Source organism: Mus musculus, chromosome 14, assembly GCF_000001635.26.
Source record: "Mus musculus strain C57BL/6J chromosome 14, GRCm38.p6 C57BL/6J".
Taxonomy (NCBI): domain Eukaryota; kingdom Metazoa; phylum Chordata; class Mammalia; order Rodentia; family Muridae; genus Mus; species Mus musculus.
Window position 1 is genome coordinate 122,398,743 of NC_000080.6, and position 21,621 is coordinate 122,420,363.

Genomic DNA, 21,621 nt, shown 5'->3' on the forward strand with positions numbered 1-21,621 from the left:
GGCTGGCCACCTTTGTCTTTGAGACAGAGTATCTCCCTGATCCCGGAGCACAGGGAACCAATTCAGCTAGCCTGGCTGGCCAGCCTGCTGGAGAATCCTTCACTCTCTGTTTCTCCATCACTGAATCACAAGTATATGCAGCTGTGTTGCCCTTTGACCCGTGTCTTGGAGGTTGTGGTCCAGACCTCCGGCTTGTCACTTTGCCAACAGCTTCTTCCTCAGCCTCCTCAGAAGGTTTTTCATAGGATGAATGATAGCATCTATACTCTGTGTGGTTGTGGGCAGTATTCATGAAGCAAAGTTATATAAAGTCCCATCCGTGGACTCTGAGATTAGTAACTATTCAAAACATTATAGCTGTTATTGTCAGCATGGTTATCTGAGTATTCTGTCACAGGCGTAGTATTGTTTAAAGGAATTCTAAAAAGACTTCTTTGCTTTTATGTGTATGAATGTTTGCCTCCGTGTATATATGTGCCTCACGTGTATGCAGTACCTGCAATGCAGTGCAGTCTCTGGATCCCCTGGAATTAGAGTTACAAACAGTTCTGAACCCTGGGAATCAGATTGTCCTCAGCAGGAGCAGGCGGCTCCTAGCCACAGCCCCAACTCTCCAGCTCCTTAAAGGCATCTTTAAAACAAAAATATAACCCAAATCTTTGGACTGATAAGAGTTCCTTGCGTTTTTTTTTTTTTTTTTTTTTTTTTTTGATGGGCTGTCAGTTTTCCAAAAGCATCAGCCAGTGAGACAGAAACTCTTCTGTCGTCTCCAAAATCCAAACGGCTTTTTGACAAGCAACATCTTTAAAAGCAAGTTCTGACCACCAGACTGTTTACATTTCCAGATAAATCTATACATTAAAAAAAAAAAGTCATGTTATGAATTGATGTATGAAGGCATGGAAATTTATGCCAGGTCCTCTCATTCTGAACACCAAAGTCCTCAATTTACAGAGACAAGGAAACAGAACAATGATACATCTTGTTTCCCACATAATAAAGGAAATCAGACTCCATATGTCCCCACAAAAGAAAGAAATGTTCTCTCCAGGTCTCAAAAAGCAGCTGGGAGTATTTCTCTTCCCTGAGTGCTTGTCTCTACACAGCTTCAGGAGACAAGGCCGGAACCCAGACTTATCAGGGTTTTTGTTGGTGTTGGTTTTTTGTTTTTTTTTTTTTGGGGGGGTGTTGTTTGTTTGTTATGGGTTTTCTGTTATTGTTTTTGTTTTTTAAATCTCATGTGCACCTAGGCTAACTTTCTCTTGCCAGCCCATTAGCTAAACCTTGAAAGGACGGATGCCCTGTTTTACAGGGGTCATAATCCATTCCTCGGGTGTGGGCGGGTAACTCGCTCCAATGGGAAAACTAGATGATTGCCTTGTAAAACAGCGTGGGATCCACCCCTGATCTCCATGCAGTGCCAACCTGGGGAACCTCCCCAACCAGATTCATAAAATTCATCATGGTCCTAGATGACCCAAATTAGCTCTAGGCTGTATGGAATGGGCCAATTGAAGGGTATGAAAAGAGAGGGAGACCAGAAAGTGACCCAAATATAGGATTTTAGGTCACACGGGTTTGCCTGAGGGCTGGGTTCATTCCAAGAGGAACAGGCGTTCCTAAGAAAAAACTCTGGTTATGTATGCTTTTAAATCTGCCTCATTGAGGAATAAAATCTGAACATATTGCCAAGGATTCTCTGCCATGGAGTTTTGTTGATTCCTTCCTATGAGTTCACTCTCTTTTCCTACCCCATAACCCTCGTGGTAGCTCCCAGCATGCCCATCTCAGCAGCGCTGTGCAAAACCAGCAAGTACAATAGTGACTGTGGGCTTTAACCTATGCAACAGGAAACGGGCTCTGCTGCATATAACTGAACTATCAAGGGCTAGGGTGGCTCACCCACCTCCAGATCTCCAAGGAGCACCTGTTCTTTCTCTCAGGGCCACACCCTTGACAACAGGTAAAATGAAGGAGAGAGAAGTGATTAGCCGTGGTGGAGGTATGGTTCAGGGGTTAGAGCCATGGCCTAGAAAGTCCAAGTTTCATCTCCAGCACTTTAAAAAATAAAATAATTAAAAAAAAAAAAAACATTGGAAAACTAGGGGATGGTGGCACACACCTTTAATCCCAGTACTCAGGAGGCAGAGGCAGACCGAGTTCAATGAGCTCAAAGCCAGCCTGGTCTATGTAGCTTTCCAGGCTGCGGAGACATTATGAGACTCTGTCTCAAAAACAACAATAAAGAGTGAAAGTACATGGAACTAGATATGAAGGCTCACACCTGTAATTCTACCACTTGGAAGACTGAAGCAGGAGGGTTGCCTTGAAGGGCAACCTACGTTATAGAGGAACAAAAACAAAAATCAAACAAGAACACAGATACTTTGGGATCGGGGACTGCTACCTTCTGTCAGTTGAATTTCCCCTCTTTGATTCAAGGGAAGGCTTGAAGCTGGGAGACTCGGTGTAACCCATAACTCTAACCCTTCCCAGTCATGCTACTTTGGAAGAGCACTATGGTGGGCCCCTGTCCTAACCCAGAACAGGACCTACATCATATGCCAGTCTAAATGAGTGTTTGAAGAAGGTTGAAGAAAGAGAGAATCTGTAAGATGGGGTAGAGGGGGGTTACGGGTGGGGCAGCAGAGATGCCTTCCAGTTTGGTCAACAAAGAATGACTTCTTTGTCCTTGGCTCGGATGTCCCAACAGGATGATGGTCTCTTTGCTCAGATATTTTCATTACCCTGGAGTAACACCTTCACTATGTCTGGCAAGAAGGAAGCATTTGCAACTAACCTGCACTTTTTAAAAAACGGTAATCACCGGCCAGAGCATACAATACTGCTTCAGAATCCCACACAAGATTTCAAATGAAATAAGTATTTAAATTTTTCTTCCGCAGTTGTTTTCCGTTTAATTTTTCAAGGGTGAAATGAACAGTTTACCATGTTTTGTGTCTGCTATGGTTTTTTTCTCTCTCTTAAAAAGCTGAAGGATTTTCCCCCCCTCCCCGCCTCTGTAGGAGGATAAAAAGAAATCTCTCCCCTGCAATTTGCTCTGATTTTTCTCAAAAGTTGGGCAGGAAAGTCAGCATAACTCAGGTGGGATCTAAAATGTTCTTGTGGTACAAGGGTGTGCGCAAGAAAAGAAGCCTATAATTTGCGAGCGTTCTTTCAGGAAGTTTGTATTCTGTTTTCCAGGGAGCCTTTACTTTCCGAGGAAGTATGATCGACATGCCATTACTGAAGCAGGCCCAGAACATTGTTACGCTTGCCACATCCATCAAGGAAAAATGATCTGTTAAATGAAGCCCTCCTCAGGCGGGCTGAATGGATACTGTGGGCTTCTTAAAGACAAACCGCAGTACCCAGGGCAGCTTGCTAGCATGCTGGATCAGGACCTCATTTCACGTTAGTCACAACGCCCCCTCCCCTTGTATCTTACTGACCCGCTATGCTAAAAATAAACTTTCTTCCTCTGGAGTCTAAGCTTATGGTTTTGCTATTGTCTATTAATGTGTTATAAATACCGGTTTATTATTTCACAGGGAGATAGACATGGGAGGAAATATAGGTGGGAAGAAGTTAAGTCCTTGACGAAACATATTCTGATATGTGTTCTAGAATGTTCCTCATTCTTCTTTTATTAGGAAATATTTCCAATATTGTTCATTTGCACAGAGGACACCACAGATAAATTTAAGGCTAGGCTTTTTAAAAGGATAATATCAAAATCGAGGTTTCAGCAGTTTTATGAATTATCGGATAAGGCAACAAAGAGGATATTATAAAAGTGTCGTTAGGTATTGTATTGACTTATGGACGCCTCTAAAAACAACTTTCAAAACTGATTTCTGGAGAAGCCACTGTCCCCCACAGGCTCCATCCATTTGATGATCCCGAAAGCTCTCATCTTGGGTGAATACTTGGGGTCAACAGTTACTGGCAATTAAAAAAAAAATCAATGCAGGCAAAACAAGACCGTCCATTCTACCCTTTGTCTCCCTGCTTAACTGTTCGCCATTGAGGCCATTCCCCCCACCCCCACCCCCCTGTAAATGTAGGGCTAGGATGGGACTCTCAGCCATAAACTTGTATGTCTAGAGGACACAAAGCCACGGGGCTGGTGCATATGGCCCCCTGCAAGATTTGCATCCCATTAGAAATGAGGCTGTGGGTCATATGGGTGGTGTGGTTAACGGGCTTAGTAAAGCTGTTCTGAAGAGGTTAACCCAGCTTGTAGGAAGGGTAAACAAACATAACAACCGGGCATTGTTCTCTATTCAGCTTGTAGTCTTATCCTGAAGGCGAAAGGGTATTGAAGCCTCTGAGGAGCAACTTGTGCGTGCCAGAGGACGCCAATGAAGTCTGAAACACCAGCAAGCGGAGATTTTGTTTCTCTTCCCTCATTAAATCATGAGCTTTTGTGCAGAGACTCTGAACCACTGTTCTTTTAAGAAATTAGCAGAATGGGACGTTTAAAACTCCGCACCAACCTTTTCACGACCTACTCAGCAGCATAGCTGCTCCTCTTAGACAAACACCACGGGGAAGGCTGTGCTGTTTATTTAAATTTGTAAATAGAAAACAGTTGTTTTCCAGTTTCATTTTCCTCCTCCTCCTGGGCCCTTTTGGTGGATTCCCTTCATGGCCCCTGGTGTGTGCCCCATCCCCGAGTCTACTTCTCACCCCTGATTCTATCCTTCTAGTTCCTACAGAAAACCCTAGGAGGTGGATACCACATCATCGCACCAATGCCAGGTCAGAAACTACTGTTACCATGGCCACCATGCACCCCAGTGCAAGGTAGGAAGGAGAAAACCACCCTGGCTAGCAAGTGGCTGAAGCCAACCCCAGAGCTGATGGATCTGGAGAAACATTCTTGAGACACGGGTATTCACAAGCAAGGGACCTGAAGGGCTAACTCTTAAACAGAGCTGAGGCGTTGGGCTGGGGCCACCTGCTTTGGACCTTGTGTGTCTCTCTCCTTTCCCTCATTGAGAGATAGCCATTCCTCACCTGGGCTGCTCTGTGCTACCCCAGAGTTTCTGGAAAGGCATATGGGAGTGGGAAGATCCAGCTAGCCTCTGGCCATTGGTGCTTCAGGACAGAGGACAGGGGCACTCTGGGTAAGAAATGCCCAGGCCCCAGGCTGCATCTGGGAGTCATGAAGTCAGGTGTGCACAAAGTAAGCCGACCCACAGGGGTCCATGCTGGTGGAAACAAAGACTGCTCATAAGCCAGCAGGGAATGGAGGGCATGAATGCATGTGCACACTCACACACATGTACACACGCTCAGAGTGTTAGAGCAGTACTGATTTCAGATAAGCTGTTGGCGCTAAAAAAAGATGAGGGGCACATGTTCTGGCCTCCATCCCAGTCGTTCAGGTCGACCCAAAGCATACAGGGGCCTCCCTCTGAGGAAGCCCCACCTGTATGGTGGAAGTCATGGAGACCTTAAGAAAAAGCAACCCTTCAAGGCAGAGGCAGGCGGATTTCTGAGTTCAAGGTCAGCCTGGTCTACAAAGTGAGTTCCAGGACAGCCATGGCTACACAGAGAAACCCTGTCTCTAAAACAAACAAACAAACAAACAAACAAACAAACGAAAAGCAACCCTTCAAAGTGGTACTGAGAACAGGGCCTAGTTAGGCCTCTCCCACTCCACAACAGTGGTAGGGACTCCTATGTCCTCACCATGTTAGAGTATCTCGGAATCCTTGTCCCCTAACTTCCTTATCCATACAAAAACACCCTGTTTGGTTCTGGTTTTGCCTTTGAATCAGAATCTTGATATGTATCCCAGGCTAGCATCAAACTCATGAGAGTCCTCCTGCGTCTTCCTCCTCCAAAGTCCTGATGTCCTTCACCGTATCCAGCTCAAAACGATCTCTCTCATTGGCTAAGCCTTCTCAGACCTCGGATCAATCATCTTCATAATTAAGAAATACCACTTTAGGTAGGATCACAAGACCGGGGCCCACAGGAGGCAAAGATGTAGGCCAATTGCCAGTCATCTGAGAAGATACAAGGGCCCCCAGAAGAGAGGTCCCATAGCCCTCATTCCCCAGGAGACAGAAATCTAAAACGTGGAGTAGCAAGGAAGCAGGCATCCCACTTCTCCAACCCACATCCCCTAGTAAGGAGCAGACAAAGAGAAATGCCACCAAGGCTGAGTGAGCCACCAAGGCTGAGTCTGCCGTAGGGACACAGACGTGGGTGATGAGGTGGGAAGGGGACTTGGCTGCTCATCAGATTAATTAAAAAAACATACCTGTTTATATTTTTATGTAGCTCAATGGCAGCCACTTTGCCTGTATCACCCCCTTGTTATTAATTCTAGGGGGCTAAATTATGGATAACACTATTAAAACATTATCAGAACTAATGAGAAACAATTACTTAGAAAATGAGCCAGGACAAGATTGAGCTGAGAACATCAGCGGTTGATCTCCACAGATTAGTTTAATAAATCATCAGGTGCGATGCGAGAATGACTGGACGGACGCAAAGCCTCGTCACGGGAAAATGAAATTGCGATTCTTTTTGCATAATTTTTTCATTAATCTCAATAGGACCCGTGTGGTGTCGATTGCTTTATGCCTTTAATACCTTGCCCGAGGGGGGGGGGGTGCCCAATAATGTCTTCATTGTTTTACTGAGGTCTTAATGACAATCTGTGACAAACTCATTTTAATGTATAGAGGATTGTATCGGCACAGTCATGTTTTATTGAAAGGGTAAGGAGAATTCTGGCTGGTTGGGGGGCACCCCTGGGACGGCAAGTTAGGGACTTTCTTCAGCCTTGTCTCCAGTTTTCCACAGGGCCACACTGGCCCCCACTGCTCTAGAGACAGGTCGGGAAATAGTGTCCCGGGGATGAAGACTTCACCGCCTGTAGTTTGAATTTGAAAGTCTTTGATTGCCTGGCATATTTTGCTGGATAAATAGAACCAACCATGCGGTGTTCCGCTCTCTAAAATAGAAGTCATTATCGCCAGGAACACCTTTGCACTCAATAGTTTTGTGGGAGTTGGGGAAACTTTATTTAGAGACTATGGAATTTTCTTAGTTGGCACAGGAAGAGGAGAGAATACGGGCTTTACAGCTCCCCTTGTCCCCTCCCCCCCAACACACACCCCTTCCTCTTTCTTCCTCAGGACAGTATGCTTTTAGAGCTTGCATTTATTTTGCCATCTGAATCCTCTGCGTTTTTTTTTCCACGGGAACTTGTGAATATTATTACCAGTGGAGAGCACAAGAAGGGTCTGTAAATCCAGGGCTTGGGAACAGTGCCCTCTCCCGGGAGGGCCCCCTGCAAAGCCCTCACTTTGTAATTTAGGGGAAGTAATTACCTGACCCTAACATTGAAATGCTAAAGCCTAACTCTTCTTTCTTCCCACCCTCTGTTTTCAACTGGGGCCAGGGATGGCTAAGTAAGCGACCCGAACTGGAACGGAAATTACTTTTTAGTACCTGTAAAACTTGCGCAGTGGGACCCGGCAGCTTGTCCCGGTTCTGTGGTGGGTGACTTTTGTCGCTGGTGGACATGGTTTGTTTAGATTCTAGTAATTATTTGACACCCCACCTCCTTCAGAATCCGTAAAGATAGCCAGAAATACAAAGCAAGCGCCAGGAAGGCACCAAAGTCCTCCTGGACACGCAATTTGTGGCGATCTACTCAGTTTCGTCTAAGCAGGTTATTTACGTTTTCGAGGACTATGTAACTGTGTCCTTCCTTTTACATAATTTTTCCCCCTTTCTTTTTTCATTGTGACTGACCGGCTGGGTTTTCTTTCGCTCCTTCGGACGGGAAGAGCAAGGCAAGCCTGGAACTCCCGTACCGCTTAGGAAGGAGACGTGCTCAAACGGTCAGGACACGCGTGTAGGTAGATGTTCTTCTGTTCCGCACCACACACCGCATGCATCGGTGCGCGGGCGTCGCCCCGGAGTAGAGACCAGGCCTTGGGCACATTTCGGAGACCGCTGCCCTTCCCTGCGTGATGACTTACACCGGTGTAGCAGTGCTGGGGCGCAGCGGCCAGGCTAGGCCGGGGCCGCAGTGGGGGGATCCCCGTGGCCCAGTGGCCAGGACTGCGGGCCTCCCGGACCCCGTGAGCCTGTCGCGCAGCCGGGCTGTAATGGTGCGAGATCAAAGGCTGCCCGTGTCCCCGCGGAGCCGGGGACAATCCTTCGCCTTTGTGCCTGGTTGCTAGGAGCCGAAGAAACTAAGAGAAAGTGTCAGGAGCGAGTTAATCAGACTCGTTACAGTGTAACAATAACGTCTTTCTCGGGGCTCCTGGGCCCCCGCGCACCCCGTGCACAGGCCGGACACCTGCGCGGGGCCCATAGCCCGTCCAGGGGATCCGCCGCCCGGGTGTGTCGTAAACACCGAAGTTGGCTCCTGGGCCATGTGTAAAGAATTCTGGGGGAGACGCCAAACGCCAGGCAAGTCCTGGGCGAGTCCTGGTGTACTGGATCTGAGTTCCACTCTCTAAAAGATGACCCATCTGTAGGGCATAAGACCTGGAAAGATCCACGTCTTCTGCCTAGCCAGCTTCCTGGTTAACATTTCCCCAGATGCCACAAGCAACTTTGTGGATTTCTCTGCACGTCTGCGAGAGAAAACCACAAATTCTAATTCCCCAGGGTAAGAAAGAAGCAGATGTGAGTAAATATATCCCCCCTCCCCCGAAGGTCTTAAGGGGAATCGCTGCGCTCACGAATATTTAACTAAATTCATATTCAGCCAACACCTGTTGAGTTCCCTGGATGTCAGACAACTGTCCAAAAGTCACAGAGCGATCCACAGATGAGTTCTCTTCAAATCGAAGTACCCATGGAGCACGCCAGCACTTGGGAAGCAGAGGCAGGGGGACCTATGTTAGTTCAAGGCCAACCTAGTCTGTATAGTGAGTTCCACATTAGCTAGGTCTACATAGATAAATAGATCTACATAGTGAATAAATTAATTAATGAAAGGGAAAAAAGAATTTAAAACGTTGCCAGGCAGCCGGGCAGTGGTGGCGCATGCCTTTAATCTCAGCATTTGGGAGGCAGAGGCAGGTGGATTTCTGAGTTCAAGGCCAGCCTTATCTACAGAGTGAGTTCCAGGACAGCCAGGGCTATACAGAGAAACCCTGTCTCAAAAACAAAAACAAAAACACAAAACAAAACCAAAACAAAAAACAAAAACGTTGCCAGGCAGTGAAGGCACATACATTCAAAAGGCAGAAGCAGGCCGATCTCTGTGGGTTCAAGGCCCACCTGGTCTACAGAGCAAGTTCTAGGATAGCCAGGGCTACACAGATAAACCCTGTCTCAAAAACCAACCATCACCACCACCACCACCACCAACAACAACAAAACCAATCAACCAAACAAAGAATCATTTAAAACATTCGAAAATCCAGCAATCCATACTCTTCCCTGTATCTCTCCCTTGGAAAACGGTCTCTGCAGTGTGTGAGCCATGCAAAGGCATGGTGAGGTCTGAGGAATGAGGTCCGCCCTTCTGTAGTATGCACATGGTTCCACAGACTTGCCTAGAGGACCTGCTAGTTGCTGATCTGATGACCAGACCATGCAAAGCCGTGCTCAGCCACAGCTAGAAGATTGGTCAAGGTGAGTTGACTTTCTCATAGGTGACCTCTTACTTGGAAACCGAACCAGACTTCTAGACTGGAACTACAGCACCCTAAGTTAAATTAAAGCCAGCAGCCTCTTAAGACCCCACATGGAACTCAGTAACCGTGGAGGAGTCTGCTTCAGTCTCAGCCAATTTTGGAAGGGGAGGTGTTGAGACAGGGTCTATCTGAAGCCCTGTGTGGCTTGGAAGTTCCTTTGTAGATCAGGCTTAAAGATAGAGATGTACCTGCCACTGCTGGTGTTAAAGGCTCTGCTGTGCCAGGCACCCCAACCCCAACATTCTTGTAGATTCCTCACAGGCAAACTAAACAAAAAACAAACAAACAAACAAAAAAACCCACACATATTCCTTAGGTTAGGGTCTTGGGGCATGGGAGGAGCTCTAGGGGGAAAAATTCTTTATGCGAATAACAAAACTTTCTCTCTTGAGGCTAGAGGCAAAGGAAACTAGTTAGATGGGCTTAGCCCATAAAAACCCTCACCTCCGTGCCTGGTCCCTCAGACTTAAGTGGTGGAAGGAGAGAACCTACTCCTGCAAGTTGTCCTCTGACAACACACACAATAAATAAGAGAGAAAGAAAGTAATGTTTAAAGAAAGAAATACAAGAGGGGACCAATACTGTGAGTCATACTATCTATCTGCTGAGTTGGAAGCTGTGAAGACAAGCTGGAAGCAGTAAAGACAAGCTGGATTTTTTTTCTTTTCTCTTCTTTCTTTCTTCTTTCTTTCTTTCTTTCTTTCTCTCTCTCTCTCTCTCTCTCTCTCTCTCTCTCTCTCTCTCTCTCTCTCTTTCTTTCTTTCTTTCTTTCTTTCTTCTCTTAAGGATGTCTAGCTGGTTTAACCCAGGTTGTTTGTTTGGTTTTTGGGTTTGTTTTTTTTTTGTTCTTAAACAAGGAACTAATTTGCCTTTGTCCTTTAGATACACAGCTAGTGTCACAAAGACAAGGAGTGTTCTGCTGCCTTCAGAGGGCTCCTTGTGGTGTCTGCAGAGGAATACTCTGGGTATCCAGCTTTATATCCCCTAAGCACCAGAGGACAGAAGGGACAGGTCAGTGGGAGCCCCTGGGTTTTTCTGACGAGGAGGGTGAATAGATGGTTTGCTCATCCCATAAAAACACTTGCTAAGCAACCCAGCTGACTGGAGTTTGGTTTCTGGAACATACTGAGAAAAAACAAGAAAACAAACAAACAAACAAAAAACCAGACAAAAGCCCAGATACAGTGATAGGCATCTGTAATCTTAGAACTTCTTTGGCAGAGCATGAGGTGCAAAACAGAGAAACTGGGAAACTGGAGCAGAAAATTGAAGGTGGCTTAGTGTATAATATGTGGTATAGGGGCGGAAATCAGAAAAAGACGGGCTTGGAAAGGTTAGAGGCAAGAGCCCAAAGTAATCCTCAAACCTCCATGGATGAACACACACACACACACACACACACACACATACACACACAGGGTGGGGAGACACAGTAACAGTCTAAACCCTATGACAGAGTTACCAGGAATTCCTGTAGGCTGAGAGCTCTATGGCGCTTCTCCCAGGCTTGCCTGAGACAATCTGGCTGCTGTGGTCACCCTTTCCTGTGTGTGTAGTACTGGCTTCTCTAACTGCAGGGACTTTTTTTGAAGTCCCTTTCCATCATTCTCAAGACTCCTAAGCTTTCCAGACACGCCTGCCTGTGAGGGCTCCTCAGCCCCTCAGAGGGCTACAGGACTGCCTCTCTCCCAGTATGTTATACTGGATTGTTACTGGAAGACTTCTTTAGGTGTGTGTGCGCTCACATAGTGCACACGTTGGACATTGTTGTGCTCCTTGGGACACTTGTCTGCTCTCATTCCTCACCTGCCAGGTATGAGCTCCAAAAACAGTGTATTGTTAAAACTAGGGCTTGTGGGTCTCTCCCCATCAATTAGCACTCTGGTCCTGGCTCTCTCACTAATCAGTTGTTACATTCACACTTAGATATTCTCTAAGTCTCAGTTTCTTCAACTACTCAAAAATAAACAACAGCAACACCCCAAAACCTGGCCCCAAGTGTTGCCATGGACATATGCCCTATGAAAGTGGCCCTTTGAAGATTCCCCTTTTGATCAGCTGAGGAGACAGGGCCTTCAGCTACCTGAATGTCCAGCATCCACCCAACTGTGTGGCCCAAGTCCTCACTATTCCCAGGGTGACCTGCACCCATAAGGAAGGAGCCTTAGAGAGAGAGAGAGAAAGAGAGAGAGAGAGAGAGAGAGAGAGAGAGAGAGAGAGAGAGAGAGAGAGAGAAGAGAAGAGAAGAGAAAAGAAGAGAAGAGAAGAGAAAAGAAGAGAAGGAAGTAAAGGAGGGAGAAAAGGAGCCTTATATTTGCATGTGTATGAACTGTGTTAAGGCAGGCATCCTCCATGCTTCTTCCTGGGCAGAGGCTCTTCTTTGTTGTTACTCTGTTGCTGTTTTGAGGAGTGAGTCTCACTATGTAGCCAACTGGCTCTCAACTTGCTATGTGGACCAGGCTGATCTTAAATGCTCAGTGAGTGATCTTCTTAACTCTGCCTCCACAGTGGGTTTACTGGTGTGCTTTCCTTTCTACTAATGAAGCTGGTTTTCTCCTTGGCTTCTATTAGTAGATGTGGTGGCGCACGCCTTTAATCCCAGCACTAGGGAGGCAGAGGCAGGTGGATTTCTGAGTTCTAGGCCAGCCTGGTCTACAAAGTGAGTTCTGGGACAGCCAGGGCTATACAGAAAAACCCTGTCTCAAAGAAACAACCACAAACAAACAAACAAACAAACAAACAAAAATATATGTTCTAGCAGGAAAATACATTCATCTAGCAACTTCCATGTGTATTTCATAAGAGCCTTGTGGCTTTGTTAGCAATCTCCTCGACCTGTTGACAGACTATAAAGATTTATTTCAAGGGTGTTTGATTATAAACTTAAATTCCATCATTTTGTCCAAGCACATAGATAGAAACGGAAGCTCTAAGGGCCTTAGGTACCAGTCCTAGCTGAAAGGGGGCCAACATTCACATAGAGATGTAGGATACCAGGGACACTGACAGTCAAGTAATTTTTGATTTGCTCAAGGCCATACTACAAGGAGACCCATACCCTTGACAAGTCTGCAAATCGCTTGAAAAACCACACACTCCCAACTCAGATTCACAATTTCTCACTAAACATCTCTTCAACAGATCTCAGAGTGCGGCAGCATCAGAGGATCTTCCAGAAACAATACACACAATAGTGGAGGCTTCTTTCTCTATCTCAGCCTCCCTCCAATGCCAGTAAAGACATCTGAGCCCATCTCACTTCAAACAGATGCCATTCAGAAACAGGCAGGAGACTCAATCCTCCTAAAACACAGCCCTGCCTTCTGCAGGATCTGCCACCAGGATGGAGCTGAACTGCTAGAGAATGTCTTTGGTCTTCTAGAAACACAGTCCTGGGAGACTCAGACCCCAAGAACAGAGGATGTACCACCCAGCTGTGTTGTTTCTGCCCTCACAGACCCCTGCCAGCATCTCTGAGTATTTAAAATGGTTTTGCTCTTCTTCCTTAGAAATTTTACCTTCTCTTCTCTGGCCCACCCACCTTCAGAGTCCCAAAACCACAGATTCCAAGTGACAAGAGGAAAGCAAGAAAACTAGGCAACCCCACCCCTAATTTGAGTTTGTGCTTTGGAGGTAATTCTAGCTCAAGTCCCTGCTGCTTAGGGAACATCCCACAATCCTTCATTTACTGTGAACTTGGCAACGATTGTGTATTATGCCCATTTTTCTGGAGAGACCCTGAGTGCAGGGGACAGACAGCTAATGCTGTAATTTGGGAATCAAAGGAGAAATGACAAGGAGACCACTAATTATTCAGTAAGTTAAACGTAGCTGCTCTTCCTACTGTGGTACATCCACCCATACTGTCTTCATGGAAAGGCAGCATTGCTCAAACTCCACGTAGGGATTTAAGAACACTGTGGACTGGTTATGGTTCATAACGCTTTAGGAAAGGCTATCAGAGAGTGCCTCTAAAGCTCACACAGGAGCCTAGAAAAATGCTTAGGAACAATCAGGTTAACTTTATAGAAATCTTCTATATCTCTAGAAATGTATAAAATGTGAGATTTATATTTTTACTATATAACTTATGAAGGTATAAAGATATTTATAATCAAGCTTATGAAATTTGGTTTCCGCCTTAACCTGATTCCTTTTGCTGGTGAGCAGTACCAGAAACAGTAACGAATGATTATTGTGAAAACTGATGTTTTCAAATTGTGATAAACATTCTATTTTAGGATGGGACTTAACAAGTTCATTCTAATAACTCTGCCTCATGAAACCACACACACTCGCGCACGCGCACACACACACACACACACACACACATGCGCGCGCGCACACACACACACGTGCATACACACATACAAACACGGGCATACACACACACATACAAACCTTCACCTGCATCAGTCATTTCATTTCAAGTGTAAAATGTATTATGAAAATATTGAAATATTAAATATGTTCAAATTTAACTAGCAGGAGAATTTGTCATGAATTTGCAAGAAGGGCCTATGAAGACCAGTGTATTTTAAGAGATTTGTTCAAAAGCTTCCCCTGGACTTCCCCTGCTTCCTTCTTGGAGAGCAGATGTGTTTGATTAGTGTTCAGAAAAGAGTATGTTTTCATAGCCTCCAGTGTGGTGTTCATAAAAACTCTGATGGTTGTAGGACAGCCTCTTTTTCTTTCCTTCTTTTCTTTCTTCCTTCCTTTTTTTTTTTTTTTGAATTTTAAAAACTTGTCCCCTTTTTACTCTTTTTATTTTCTTTCAACAAAACAAAGACAGAAGACCCGCTTTAAGAAATTTTATACATTCTCATGGAGCCCCAGTTTGTTGACCTTCAGGCCATAGAGTAAAACCTTTCTTTCAAGTGAAGCATTCCCCATTGGGAAACACTCCAGCTTTTTCTTTTTATGAGGAATTTTAACTGCTGGACTTAATTTAATTATTGTATTTTGTACATACTCCCAGAAGCCCTGGGGCACGAGCTTTGCTTTCTTCCAAACTTTCAAATAAATATCTTTTAGAAATGCATGTTTCTGTCAGCAATGGCACTCTTGATTTGATTTCTGATCTAGATACCAAACATGGGTCATTCTGTTTCCTGCCTTTTGCGTGATTTCTACCTTAGCACCCTCTGCAGCTACAGCCAGCCCCAAACACACAAAGGCACGCAGCCATTCCAGAACTGGGCACCCAGGCTTCACTAAAAAATAAAATTTACCTCCAAAGCTGAGCAACATTGGAGAAGTTGATTTCCCAGGCAAACACTGCTAGGGAGTCAGGGTGTGCTGGCCAGCCCTGCCTGTCCCTTACAGTTTCTGCAATGTGACTCCCCCTGTTGAGGCTACCCCTCCCTACCTAAAGGCTTACAGCACATGTGATAGAAGAACACATACACACACACACACACACACACACACACACACACACACACACCCATGCAAGGTGTTGTCATCCCAAATTAACAGCAAAAAAAATTAGTATCTTCTCACTAATGGTTTGTTTGTTTGCTTGCTTGATATAGGGTCCTGCTCTTTAGAGCTGGTCTCAATTCATGACAGTCCTCCTGCCTTAGCATCCCAAATACTGAGATTAGCTTATATAGGCTTGTAAACCATGCACATCTCATCTGTCTGTCTTCAGTGTACAAACGTCTACTCGGTCCTCTGAGTTCCTAAGTTTTCTCCTGAAAATCAAAAACTTTAACAACCTTTTGATTCTCAAGGACAAACAGTAACAGACTTAAAACTTACTTAAGATTATTTTTTACCTTTTTCCTAAGACTTACTTATTTTATGTATGAGTACTCTGTTGCTGTCATCAGACAAACCAGAAGAGGGCATCAGATCCCATTACAGATGGTTGTGAGCCATCATGTGGCTGCTGGGAATTGAACTCAGGACCTCTGGAAAACCAGTCAGTGCTCTTAACCACTGAGCCATCTCTGTAGCCCCCTCACTTAAGATTATTAAAATGTGGGAAAAGTATAGACTCATAAGACCTTCCCAAAATACTTTGTGGGACTAATGAAGTAAATTTGAGACTTCTGTAACCTCTATATTTTGTAAGAAGAGGTTTTTCAATAGATGAATAAAGGTTTTAATTTTTTTAAATACTAGAAGTAGAGTAGATTGTCTTATTATTTGTATTTAAGTTTTCAATTATTTAAATCACAGCACTTAAGGGCTAAATAAGGGTTTCTGAGATTATCTGTGCCAATAGGATATATATATACACACACATATATATGTATATATATATACACACACACCTTGGCTGCATGTTAAAGTTGTCTGTTGGATGGGATATGATAGCACACTTCTATAGTTCCAGCACTTGGGAAGCTGAGGCAGGAGAATCATCATTAGTTCAAGGTAATATATCTGAGAAAACCAAGGAGAAAAGAGAGAATTGTTCCCCAAGCACTCACGTGTGGGGGAGGGGCACACGATTTTAATTCCAGCACTTAGGAGGCAGAGGCAAGAGGACCTCTGTGAGTTCAAGGACAGACTGATCTATAGAGTGAGTTCCAGGACAGTCAGCCAAGGACTACATAGAGAGATCCTGTCTTGAAGAAAAAAATGGGGGTGGGGGAAGGGAGCTTGTCCAACATTGCTGGGCAGGCACCTGAAGTCTCAGCTGCACAGGACACTGGGGCAGGAAGGCTCCTTGAGCCCAGGAGTTCCAGGCTGACTAGGGCAATATTACATGACCCAGTAGTAGTAATTTTGTTTTGTTTTTAATTCTGCTGGGTTTTTTTTAAACATATATTGATCTCTGGGTCTCATTATAGTTTCATGAAATAAACTATAGTTTATTATCTATAGTTTAAAGAGATAAATAACCCAGCCAAACCATAGAGCCTTCAAAGATAGAATGTAGCTTCTGCATTAAAAGCAACAAGGGGCTAGACAGATGGCTCAGCGGTTAAGAGTGCCGACTGCTCTTCTGAAGGTCATGAGTTCAAATCCCAGCAACCACATGATGGCTCACATCCATCTGTAATGAGATCTGATGCCCTATTCTGGGGTGTCTGAAGACAGCTACAGTGTACTTACATATAATAAATAAGCAACAAGATGGCAGGCGTGGTGGCGCACGCCTTTAATCCCAGCACTCAGGAGGCAGAGGCAGGTGGATTTCTGAGTTCGAGGCCAGCCTGGTCTACAAAGTGAGTTCCAGGACAGCCAGAGCTACACAGAGAAACCCTGTCTCGAAAAACAAAACAAACAAAGAAAGAAAAAAGAAGCAACAAGACTTGAATGTCACCCTTTCCATAATCAAGTTTGGGGCCACAGGAGCTGGTCTCAGCAGTTTGAAGCTCCTCTCACTGACCTGAGCTTTGGTTTCATGCACATTCATTTTCACATGCTTTCCTGTCTCTTGACACACATGTGTACCAGTTAGGTACACTGGTATTGAATTTCCCAGAAAAGAAAGTGTGGCTCCTTTGATGGCGTGGCCGTGCTTCAGGACTAATATTCTGTATATTTAGTTGTCTTATATACCTAAACAATACACATAAAATGCCATATTTGTCGATTGCCTCAGCTGAAACCACGGGACTGCTAGGACTGACTGCTAAAACCCTGCGGGGAGAAGGCTCAGCTGTCGGATTGGATGGTCTCAGGACATTGGGCCTTCCATAGTATCTGAAGTTGCTGCACCCAGCAGGCTTGGGCTGTCTTCCTCTGACCACCTTCTCCCAGCCTTGCTTACACGAGAGGGTGAGGGGCTCTTCAGTGCTTTAGTCAAACTGACTGAAGGCCCAGGACCTCTAGAAAAGATGCAGGAATCTTTGACTGCAATTATTTGCCTCAGGCCAAAAGACCTCTTTGGTCTCTCCTTTCCCAGCTTAATGAGGCTGGGAGCTTCGAATGCTTTTTTCCAGCATACTTTCACTCCTTCAGCAACTTTGGAGGTTCTGTTTTGTACCTGAAGTAAGACCTGCTGTTAACCTGGGGCAGGTGTTTTTTTGCAAGAGACCAGGACGTCTGTCTGAGCGGTAATTCTGTTGGCTGTGAAAGCTGGTATTCACTTCAGGCTTTTCTTATGTTAATCTTCCTCTTCTTCTTCCTGCTACTCCTTATTGTCTTTTAAAACAAACATGCAAATTAGCCAAGAACCTAGCTCCTTCATAAAGGGGGTGGGGGTGGTGCTGAAGAGGCTAGGGAACAAAAGGAAGGGATTTAATGTATCTAAGAATGTGGCTATTCAACTGAAAAGGTTTGTAAAAGGTCAGAAATGCCAAATGGTAAGGAGAAATGTTGGAAGTCCTTGTCACATGTGCTGGGCCTCGGTTTCACTCTCACACAGGACAATGGCAACCTCATAAGCTGGGCTGAGTATCACAAAGTACCTTAAAGTGGCAAGAAAGTGGGATCCAGTCCCTGTGGATTTTTAGAGCAGTTCAGATCCTCAATAGTGACCGAGAGGGGCTGAAGAGGTTGTTCAGTTGTTAAGAGCACTGATTCCTCCTCCAGAGGTCCTGAGTTCAATTCCCAGCAACCACATGGTGCCTTACAACCACCTGTAATGGGAGCCAATGCTCTCTTCTGGTCTGTCTGAAGACAGCTATAGTGTACTCATGCACATTAATTAAATAATTCTTTTTTAAAAAGAGTAATAGAGAATTAGAAAAGAAAGTCCTGGGGACATTGGAGTCAGTACCTTGGTAGTAGAAAGTGACAGAAACTCGTAGCTGTTGAAGGTGGCTCAGGTAGACTTTGTGTGTTCGAGGCCACCCTGGTCTACATAGTGAATTTCAGGAAGCTGGAGCTAAGTAGTGAGACCCTGTCCCCAAAAATCCAAAGCCAAAACAAAAACAAAGAAATCCAAGAAACAAAAAAAGAATAGAAAAGGAATTCTGAAAGGTCCCTGCTCTGCCTCTCCCAAGAACTCCATCTAGGGCTCTGTCTGTGACTTGTTATTTGTGGGGTCATTTCCACTTCCAGGCCAAGGGTACACTGTCCTCATGCCCAAACGCCTGCAGCTTCTCACATGAGGGACAGAGATGAGCCAGAGGGCCTCCATCCACTGACCACCTTCCCTTGAAATGCCCTGGTTGGGATGATCTCTTCACATGGTGCAGTAAGGAGGGGCCAGAGAGGTTGTAGGGTAAGTGAGAAAAAGTATGTAGAACAGGCAAGTACTAAAACCTCACTTCTCCATACGGCGTGCTTATAAGGTTGGAATTCAACCAGAAAGTTCATTTGCTTTCTTCATGGAACCTAGCATGGTGTGCTCAAGTTTTGTTGAATGAAGGAGTCAATACACTGAACTCGGGGCCAGTGAGATGGTTCAGTGGGTAAAGGTGTTTGCATCCAACCAAGCCTGATGACCCATTTAGTAGAAGGACAGAATGGACTCCTCTGACTTCCACACATGAGCAGAGAGAAAGTTCAGTGTTTAAGTTGCTTGTTCTTTCCACGTGTGTCACCCAGATCCTAGAGGGTACCTGTGCAGAGGGTCCCCGTGGCAAAAGAGCATGGCTTCACAGGTTATCTGCTAAAGCCCTACTTTGATAAAGCCAGACATGCCTTTAATGAAAAGGAATTAATATATAGTATAATATTGTATGTTACAGGCATATATACAACATAATAACATATGTGTGTGTGCACCATGTGTTCTTGGTGCCCATGAAGGCCAAAAGAGGACATCACATCCCTGGAAACTGGAGTTACTGATGGTTCTGAGCTGGAAAGTGAACTGGGATCCTTGGCAAGAGCTACAAGTACCCTTAACTGCTGAGCCGTCTCTCCAGCCCCCCTACATTCCTTAAGAGATGAAGCTCATCTTCTCTGGGTTGAGCAGGATTTACTATGACAATGCAAGCCCCAGCTTTGTCTGTCCACCCGGCCCAGGACCCCTCATCAGGGTCTGCAATTGGTCCTGTGACTGGGTCAGGGTGTGGAGGCTCCAGTTTGAGCCACCGTTGTCGCCTCTCAAACTGTCAAATACAGGTAAAGCCTGGTCAGTGGCTCAGAGGCTTTGATGGAGGGAGGTAGGGTGAGGAGGGATAGAGATGAAGGGATGGTGGTACTTCATCACACACTATGCGAGAAGGGACATGGAGAGAGGGCCCAGAGTAGACCAGGGCCACACAGTGAATAGGGTCCTCTCAGTTCTGGAGTTCATTACCTCAATAGGCTTCTCAGACAAGCTTAGACCTGGCACCTCCACCACCACACCCTTGATTCCACTCTGGCCTCCTCCCTCTGATTTTGTTACCTTCCCTAACTCTGCTTCCTCTTTCTGACTCTGCCTCCTCCTTTTGACTCTGCCTCCTCCCTCTGCCTCTCCTCTCTGACCCTGCATCCTCCCTCTATACTGTTTCCTGTTCTGATCAGGTCATGCCCTGCAGCTCTCAACTGGTTATGGCAATCTCCCACTACATTGTCCTGCTTTCTGCTCTAAAGAAATTCGTCCTATATCTTTGAAAGTCAGCACATGGCCAAACACAGAAAACTGGTCCATAGATGGTATTTGTTGGTCTCACAGGGACAGTTAGCTGGGTGCCTACTCTCCTGCCTACATGAGTTGTGGTGGGTGTGACTTTAGTCTCTGGTCAAGAACGGCTGAGACAAATCTCTACCGGAGTCTGGCCTGGCCAGCCTCTCCTTCTCTGATGGCTGCTGTTTATCAAGCAGTGTATGCTCTTCATGTGCATACATCTGTGGGCATTTTCACAACAGACAACTCTTCCCAAGACTACAAGCCACCTGGGAAAACAGAGTGTGAAACTCAGTCAGAAAGGCAAATCCACACTGATAGCATGGTGCCGAGCACTCACCTCCACAAAGGGCCAAGCACATTCATTCATATTTTCATTCTCATTCTCATTCTCATTCTCATTCTCATTCTCATTCTCATTCTCATTCTCATTCTCTCTCTCTCTCTCTCTCTCGTTTTGTTTTTGGAGACAGGGTTTCTCTGTATAGCCCTGGCTGTCCTGGAACTTACTCTGTAGACCAGGCTGGCCTCGAACTCAGAAATCCACCTGCCTCTGCCTCCCGAGTGCTGGGATTAAAGGTGTCATTCTCTTTTAATTGCTCCAAATAAACTTCCTGAGTGACCTGGACAGCGCCCTCTGCAGCAGCTTCCCAAGCAATCCCAGCCCTTATTGCCAGAGATGTGTGGGCTGTGACACAAACTGACACGCCTTGTTCACAAGGCAGAGCACTGAAGCATGAGGTAAGCAACATTTCTCACCACGCACACTTCATGAATTGTGCACAAAATTAAAATTTCTGATTAAAACCTGAATCCCTGGGCAACCATGTTGCCGTCATTTCACTGATAGAGATGCTTTAGCCATGGCAGCAAGGGAAACTTGCCGTCATAGATTGGAACCTGGCTCCATTACTATGTTCACAGAGCTGAAAGCTTTACTGGACATATACTGCCCGTTACATACAATTCTTACAGAGCAAAACTGGCCACTGAGTCACTGCCTGTCAGTCTCCTGGAGTCAGGCCAGGCCAGCTGAATCTTTGAGGTGCAGGGTGTAAGAGGCCAAACAAGGACCAAGGCAAGTGTGCATAGTTACCCGCTGTCTCCTCATTTAAAACAATGTTTTTCCATAAGGCATGATCACTTGAGAGAAGGAGATAACGGAAGAGACTCTAGACTTTCCAGCTCATGGACCCTGGAATGCCTGCAGATTTTTCTCGTAAGGAGTTATATGTTCACCCAGTGCCTGTCCACTCACAGCAAGGCTTGCACAAACCTAGACACCCTGCACAGTGTGCTACATGGAGGTGACCAAGCTAATCATGGTATAGCACAAATGCAGAAGGTGAAACTCAAAATGGTGTTGGTTAACTTGGGTTTATGGTTGTATCCTAAGAAGTTGTACTTTCAGAAGAGGCAAGATTGACTCTCCATCTTTCATCTCACTGGACTTGCCCGTCATTACAA

At 45.4% G+C, this 21,621-nt stretch overlaps 1 protein-coding gene and 1 long non-coding RNA gene across 10 annotated transcripts in view; one reads left to right on the plus strand and one right to left on the minus strand.

Moving 5' to 3' along the window:
* Positions 1 to 3,492, plus strand: part of Clybl (citrate lyase beta like) — a 231,241-nt gene extending 227,749 nt beyond the window's left edge. For 4 of the 9 annotated variants that reach the window (XM_011245173.3, XM_011245172.3, XM_030247995.1 and 1 more), the window contains one exon: positions 2,714 to 3,191. In XM_011245173.3, the coding sequence (XP_011243475.1) occupies positions 2,714 to 2,878 (165 nt within the window). In that variant the 3' untranslated portion in view covers positions 2,879 to 3,191. The other 5 variants (NM_029556.3, XM_030247997.1, XM_030247996.1 and 2 more) reach the window with 3 other exon arrangements.
* Positions 1 to 21,621, minus strand: part of Gm5089 (predicted gene 5089) — an 85,468-nt gene that overhangs the window by 33,064 nt on the left and 30,783 nt on the right. The window lies entirely within an intron of this gene.